Source organism: Papaver somniferum, chromosome 11 (genome assembly GCF_003573695.1).
Source record: "Papaver somniferum cultivar HN1 chromosome 11, ASM357369v1, whole genome shotgun sequence".
NCBI classification, from domain to species: Eukaryota; Viridiplantae; Streptophyta; class Magnoliopsida; order Ranunculales; family Papaveraceae; genus Papaver; species Papaver somniferum.
In genome coordinates, this window is record NC_039368.1 from 79,423,718 (window position 1) to 79,431,411 (window position 7,694).

General features: G+C 36.4%; 1 protein-coding gene across 1 annotated transcript; it reads left to right on the forward strand.

Moving 5' to 3' along the window:
* The first annotated feature begins 1,519 nt into the window (after window positions 1-1,519).
* On the forward strand, window positions 1,520-3,824 carry LOC113323577 (endoglucanase 8-like). The gene is made up of 6 exons (XM_026571899.1): window positions 1,520-1,858; window positions 2,011-2,418; window positions 2,560-2,652; window positions 2,742-2,912; window positions 3,001-3,285; window positions 3,361-3,824. Exons 1-6 carry the CDS (start codon window positions 1,595-1,597, stop codon window positions 3,682-3,684), a joined length of 1,545 nt encoding a protein of 514 aa, XP_026427684.1. The 5' UTR covers window positions 1,520-1,594; the 3' UTR covers window positions 3,685-3,824.
* The last annotated feature ends 3,870 nt before the right edge of the window (window positions 3,825-7,694 follow it).

The window sequence follows — 7,694 nt, forward strand, 5'->3', positions numbered from 1 at the left end:
TTTTGCTACGTATGTAATTCTAATTTTAAGTAATGAAAATTATTGCTTTCCTCTGAAATCAAATTACATATGTTTTCAGTTAGAAACATTCATTCTATTTACTAACTCAATTAACCAATCGAAAGACTTAATTGACCATCTTCATTGAGACGTACTCGATGGAACAACAACTAACAAGAAGGGGTGAATTTATTCAACACCTTAAGGATTTCAAAACAATCTTTGAAATAAAAAACCATACTTTTCCATCTTCGCCATTCATCTAAAGATCTTCTTACCAACTGGACATCAGTTTCACTCCTTGGTCTAAATTGATTGACTTGCATGGTTAAAGCTACAAATTCACTTACATCTTTCTTAATTGTCTGAAAAAGAGACTGTATGTCACAAATTTCATGGCGGTTCGGGTTAGGAGTACCACAATGTAACTTCTTGTAAATAACCTCCCAGAAATTCGCACCCGGATAGTGGATTTAGAAAGCCGAGTTTGTTAGAACACATAGTTTCTGCAAATAGCTAAATCTTTTTCTCGAGTATACTCATCTCGACGAACTAAAAATGGTCGATATATGTTTCAACGAATTATATTGAATGAAGAAATTTTATGTGATATTTGAGGTTTGAAGAAGGTGTAATTTGATATGATGTGAGAAATGAATATTTATATTAAATTCAAAGAGAGCAGTTGGATGATTAAATTTTATAGCCGTTCAGATATATACTTTGGCGTCCAGAGCAGGGCCACGCGGATTGTGTTGAACCGCCAGCAGATTTTAGAGGGACGCGCAACTGAGCTGAATCCACCAGGCAGTTGGTGTTGAACCGCAAGAGTTAGGAAGAAGCGCGCGGCTTTTGTTGGACGGCAATGAGAAAACCAATAAATTTTCCAATTTCCCGTCCATTTTTCTCTCTTAGTCATTCCATAGAGGGGTCAAAATGGGCAAATCAAAAATTTGCACATCTCATAGGACATGTTATTACGTAATACTTATGTTCCAACCAAATCAACCAAAATTAGCGCGTTCATTTTAAATAAAAAAGATATGCACGCGCGGTCTAAAAAAGTATGTCTCATCAATTTGGAAATATTCTATACATAATCCAAATGCTCTGAAATGTATTAAATATAGATGCATCATCCATAATTTGATCGATCATATATAACATGTACATAAATCAAAAGAATTCAACAGTTATTGTTTCTCATCAATATGACATGGATAAGGTACGTTCATTAGAATCATTACGATTACACCATCTCATAAATATACCACAATTAAATGTTCTTTCCAACTAAATTCAAATTACTATAAGTAATACTCGTGCTACTATTAAATTTGTATTAATTACTTAACTAATGAGGAATCCATTGTATGTTGTGTAATGGATTCTGCATTTATAATTCATTATCAGTAGATTGTCATAATGTTTTCTGTGATTTCTTTCCATGTATATATCAGATACATCCCTATATATACAACAAAGAGACAAGAAGAAATCGTTAAGAGAAAGTTGGATTCTGAAAATTAAGAGCAATCTAAACAAAACTACAGAGTGAGAGAATTCAACATAGTTAGAGAGGAAGAGAGAAACCATGGGTCGGTCGAGGTCATCGTCGTGTTCAATAGTGTCAATGTTATTAGTAGTAACTTTGATCATGGTAATGGTGAAAGAAAGTTGTTCAACAGGAAGAGAATTTACAGCAAGAAACAATAAAGAAGCAAATACCATTGACTATGCAGATGCTTTAACAAAAAGTATTTTATTTTTCGAAGGACAACGATCAGGAAAATTACCTGGAAATCAAAGAATGACATGGAGGAAAGATTCTGCTCTCAATGATGGTTCATTAATCGGGGTACATATCTATTTTAACACTCTTCCTATTCCAAATTCTTTTTTTTTTCGGAAATTTTGCTAAAACTTTCTTTTAATGTGATTACCAAAACATTTTGGTAACATACGTACTACGTTGATTATTTTGACAAATATTTTGTGCAAATGCATCAGGTTGATCTTTCAGGAGGATACTACGATGCCGGGGACAACCTAAAGTTCAATTTTCCTATGGCGTTCACAACAACAATATTAGCTTGGAGTATTTTGGAGTTCGGCCAACTCATGGGTTCTGATCTACAATATGCCATGGATGCAGTAAAATGGTCAACAGACTATTTTATTAAATGCACGAATAACCCTGACGTGATTTACGTTCAAGTTGGAGAACCTTATAGTGATCATGGTTGTTGGGATAGGCCTGAGGATATGGACACTGATCGAATGGCATATGCTATTAACACGACCCGTCCTGGCTCTGAGGTTTCAGCAGAAATGGCTGCTGCGCTAGCAGCTTCCTCCATCGTCTTTAAATCTAGCGACCCTGTTTATTCTAAAACACTTCTCGATAGGGCAACACTGGTGAATACTATTCTATATATGCCAGAGACCTTAAATATGTTTTGCGCAAAATATTTATCTTTTTTATCTTTTTAATGAATTTTTCTGCATTATAAAGCTGATCGCCATGGATATGCGATGATTTTTTTGTACTATCTACAGGTTTTCAACTTTGCAAATACATACCAAGGAAATTATAACGATTGCCTGAAGCCGTTTGTTTGCCCTTTCTATTGTGATTGGAGTGGTTTCCTGGTATAGATGTACAAAAATATGTTTTATATCAAACTTTGTTATTCACATGGCTAGATAAATAAATGATACGGTGACATTGTTTTTGGTAGGATGAATTGGCTTGGGGTGCTCTGTGGCTATACAAGGCAACACATCAACCTAGCTATTTGGATATCCTCACCATGAATATTAAAAAAATGAAATCCACCAATTACATTGCATATGCTCATGAATTTGGTTGGGATAATAAGGATGCTGGCATCAACGTACTCGCTACCATTGTAAGTATATATAAGATCAACTCATGAGATTCGTTTGGTTTTCTCGTAAAAATTGGTCACTCTTATATGTATTATTTTTTTTTATCAGGAGTTGCTTTTGAACGGATCATCACTATCCAACGACGGAGAGGAATACCGCTTACATGCCGATCAATTTGTTTGCGGCATATTGCCAGAAAACCCCACTAGCGTGAATTATTCTCAAGGTGGGATGATGCATAAAAAGGCAGGAAGTAACACACAAGTTGCAGGAGCGATTTCGTTTATTACTCTTGTCTATGCTGTCCACTTAGATAAGGCTCAACAAGCCATTCAATGTCCTGATGGTACTCAGGTTACTCCACAGAGAATGGTTGCCATTGCCAAGAGTCAGGTAATTAAAAACCTTTTCTTTTTTAACTCTGTTCTTAGATTTTTTAAATTACTAATCCTCTGTTACTTGAAACAGGTGGATTACATTTTGGGAAATAACCCATTGGGCATGTCATACATGGTTGGATACGGTAACAAGTTCCCAACTAGAATACATCATCGTGCATCCTCAATGCCATCGCTCGATCAACATCCAGAGCAGATGCACTGTAAAGATGGGACGCCCTACTTTGAAACCTCAAATCCTAACCCAAATTTGCTGATAGGAGCTGTTGTTGGAGGACCAGATATGAATGATCAATTTGCCGATGCTCGGGTAGAATTTACTGCATCAGAACCGACAACTTACATCAATGCGCCTCTAACCGGGCTATTCGCCTACTTTGCTCACAATACTTAATTACAAATAATAATTAAATATGCTCGTGTAATCAATCTCGTCATATCCATTCTTTCTCAAATGTCCTTTTGTAGGCTCCATTAACCCTATTTGGGTTTTAAATGAATGAGAATAATTAATTACAAAAAGCTTTTGAGTTTCGAGATTTTCTTTCTTTATTGCGTAAGTATGCACCATCAATCCTATTTGGGTTTTAAATGAATGAGAACAATTACACAAAGCTTTTCAGTTTCAAGATTTTCTTTTTTTAATGCGTATGTATGATGTACCAATTTTTTCAAATTGCAAAATAAAAGTCCAACTTGTTTTAGAAATACAAAAAAAAAATGAAAAACATTATCGGGCAGTCCAAAAAAACCTAGCAATTTTAGGAGCGATCCCAGAAGAATTAGGGCGACAGTAAAAGACAAAAAAATGTCACCCAAACGTAAATCTAAGCTATTCCTTATTTTCGATTTTTTGAAATGGCCAATATGCCCTTATATAATCGGTAGCCTACACCATAATCGGTAGTTTAAAGTAGAATAGGTAGTTTGAATTGAAACACTACCTACCGATTATCGTGTAGATACTTCGGCTAATATTCCCTTGTATAATCGGTAGCTTATCCAACTTGTACGGCTACCGATTATAAGGAGCCCCATATTTAACCTTGGCCAAATTCCATAGGTTTTGAGGGGTGTAGAGGCAACCATAACCATTTGGCTTGAGCTTTGGATGTAACCATAATCGGAAGCTAAATAGGTTACAGTACCTACCGATTATAAGTTGCCCCAAAATGAGTTTTTTCTAAAATCCTTCACGTAATGAATTTTGAAATCTGCTATAATCGGTAGAGTATACAACTTAAAAACCTACCGAATATACGGAGCCACGGATCGAACCCTTGACAAATTCCATCGGTTTTGAGTGTACAAAGCCAGGCATAACCACTTGGTTCGTGTTTTGGATATAGCGATAATCAGAGGTTAAATATGTTACCAATCTACCCGATTATAGGTTGCCCCAAAATGAGTTTTTTCTAAAATCCTTCATGTAATGAGTTTTGAAATCTGCTGTAATCGGTAGATGTTATTACTTACGACCTTCCGATTCTAAGGAGCCCCAGATCGAACCTTTGCCAAATTCCATTGGTTTGGAGGGTACCGAGCCAGGCATAACCATGTGATTGGTGATTTGGATGTAACAATAATCGTAAGCCAAATAGGTTCCACAACATACCGATTATAGGTAGCCCCAATTTTGAAACCTACTATAAACGGTAGATTATACCACTTATATACCTTCCGATTAAACAAATAATCGGAATAAAACTCCTGTACTCGGTAGTCTGGGGTCTATATATTAGTGTTTGAAAATTGTTTTTGGGTCATTGTGAGATATGTTCCGATTGAGTGAGAGAAGAAGAAGAAAAAGAAGAAGAAGAAGAAGTGGGTATATGTCGCCAACTTCCAATTGTTGCCAACTTCCATAAACATGGATGGATACGAAGAAGAACGTGAAGTTTTTGAAGTTCAAGGTTCACTACCGTTTAGATATGACGATTTGGGGTATATGTTGAATGATCCAAGCTTTCATGGATATGAAACCCTATACGACGCTTTCATGGAAGAAAATGGAGAATCACCCGAGATCGAGCTAACGATGCATCAAACGTACAGGTATGTTGTTATCAAACTCTAATACCCAAATTATCCATGTTATGTGCATTTGTGTGTGTTTTTGAACGTGAAAATTCGATTTCTGCATGCATTGAATGCCATGAACGACATATATTCGGTAGATATTTTAGTACAATATCTACCGATTATCTACAATCGGATATCTGTTGCTGTATTAATCTGCCGAATATGTTATAAAATATCCAAATTGAAAGCTTAAATTTCTAACACTCGGAAGTTGTATACATAAATAAACGTCTGATTATATAACGTCGCCCCAAATACGAATTTCTCCAAAAAAAAATGAAATATTCGTAAATCTTGATATTTAATAATCGGTTGTTTCTGAATTAATGTTAGGTCCGATTATTGAAGTTTTTAATACAGAAGAATTGTACATTTTTGTATTTGGTTAATCGGTAGACCATGGTCGTAATGTACTACCGATTAACTTGTAATCGATTGCCTTGTGTGCTAATTGATTACCGATTGGTATATAATCGGATATGTTGTCTCTAAAATGGCTTTTTATTGCTAATCAACAACTTGTTCCTTTGGTGCGTAGGCAGTTGTAGCGGTTAATGACGATTATTATTTGAGGCCTGATACTTCCCTACACTACGCAAACGATTTGGTATGGTCATGAATTATCTTTTCTTTTACCAATCATGTATGTTAGATGGTTATGCTTATTATTTTTGTTTTGTTATATGCACATTTAGATATTTGGAAGTAAGAAGGAGGCAAAGGAATGGCTTATGAACAAGGCAAAAGAGAAGATGTGTGTGGTAGTTCAGAACCCTTGCGTGAAGGACATTAGGTTTGAAATGGTTTGTGAGCGAGGTGGGGAGAAAAACAGTCACGAGGGAAAGCATGATAAGTATTTAAGGAAGACGGAGAGGAAGAAGTACCGAACTCATACAAAGAAGATTGGATGCCCATTTAAGATTATCTTCTATAAGCCCGATGATAAGGAAAGTAAAGATTGGAAAATGTCTAAAGTTGCTAATGGTTGTCACAACCACGATGATCCGGATACTCTTGTCGGACATGTAATGGTTGCGAAGTTAAAACCACATGAATTGGAGACGGTGAGGTCTATGCGGATCCAAAAGGCGACTGCGATCTTAAGTAAAATAAAGGCAGACGACCCCGATAACTTGTCTTCTTTGTCTACAATTAAGTGGGCCCTAGCTACGATCAAAAGTACGGAATGGGACGGTAGAAAGGTCATGCAACAATCGTAGTGGTTAGCTGAGTTACACGACTACACGTTGAGAACGGAAGAAAAGGATGGTAAAGTGGTACGTATTTTCTTGGCACATCCCGAAATGATCAAATTGGCTCAGTGTTTTCATCAAATTTTGTTGATAGATGCCACATATAAGAAAAACAAATATAACATGTCGTTGTTGAACATTGTTTGTCACACTTCGGATAAAAAACACGTTTACGATTTCATGGGGTTTAATGGATCATGAGAAAAACGTGAGTTTCATTTGGATATTGGAGACGTTGAGGTCCATCTATAATGGCGATGATTTTCCAAGGGTTATTGTAACGGATAACGATCAAGACTTTATGCATGCAATTGCAGTAGTGTTTCCTGAAGCCCGAAACTTGCAATGTACGTGGCACATTCAATGCAACCTCAAACACAATTTCCATCACCATTTCCAAGCTAAAAACCAAGGAAGGGTACTAAGAGGTCGAAGGAAGAGGATGAGCGCATTAGTAAATTAACCGTGGAACAACGAGAGGAAGAAAATAGGCTATTTGATGAAAAATCGAAGGAGGATGGAATAATTTGGAGAACTTTCATGAAAGCATGGGACAAGATCGTTTGGTCAAAGACCGAGGAAATTTACGAACGTAACTTGAAGAAATTTGAGGATGAATATGGCACGGACTACCCAAAACCCGTTGAATATTGTAAAACACAATGGTTACCGATTAAGGAGAGGTTTGTGTATGCATGGACATATGAATATCGTAACTTCAAGAACGAGGCGACAAGCATTGCGGAGGGGTCTCATGGTCGATTGAAGAAAATACTTCTAGGTAGTCAGAATGGAGTTGTGTCGATCCAAGAAGCAATCCATGAATTCACCAATCCTGACCTCGTAAAGATTAAGGATTCTATGCAATTTAGTGTACATAAATTCTCTACGGAACATGAAAGGGAAAGATTGCTTCTAAGGTGCATTGTTCATAAAGTTTCAAAATGGGCAATAAATCACATGATGGAACAATTAAAGTTATATAAAGCTTACGATGACGAGAATACGGTTTGTGTTTACAAGGATATGATTGGTTTTGGTCTCCCATGTCGTCATAAAATGGGTAGGT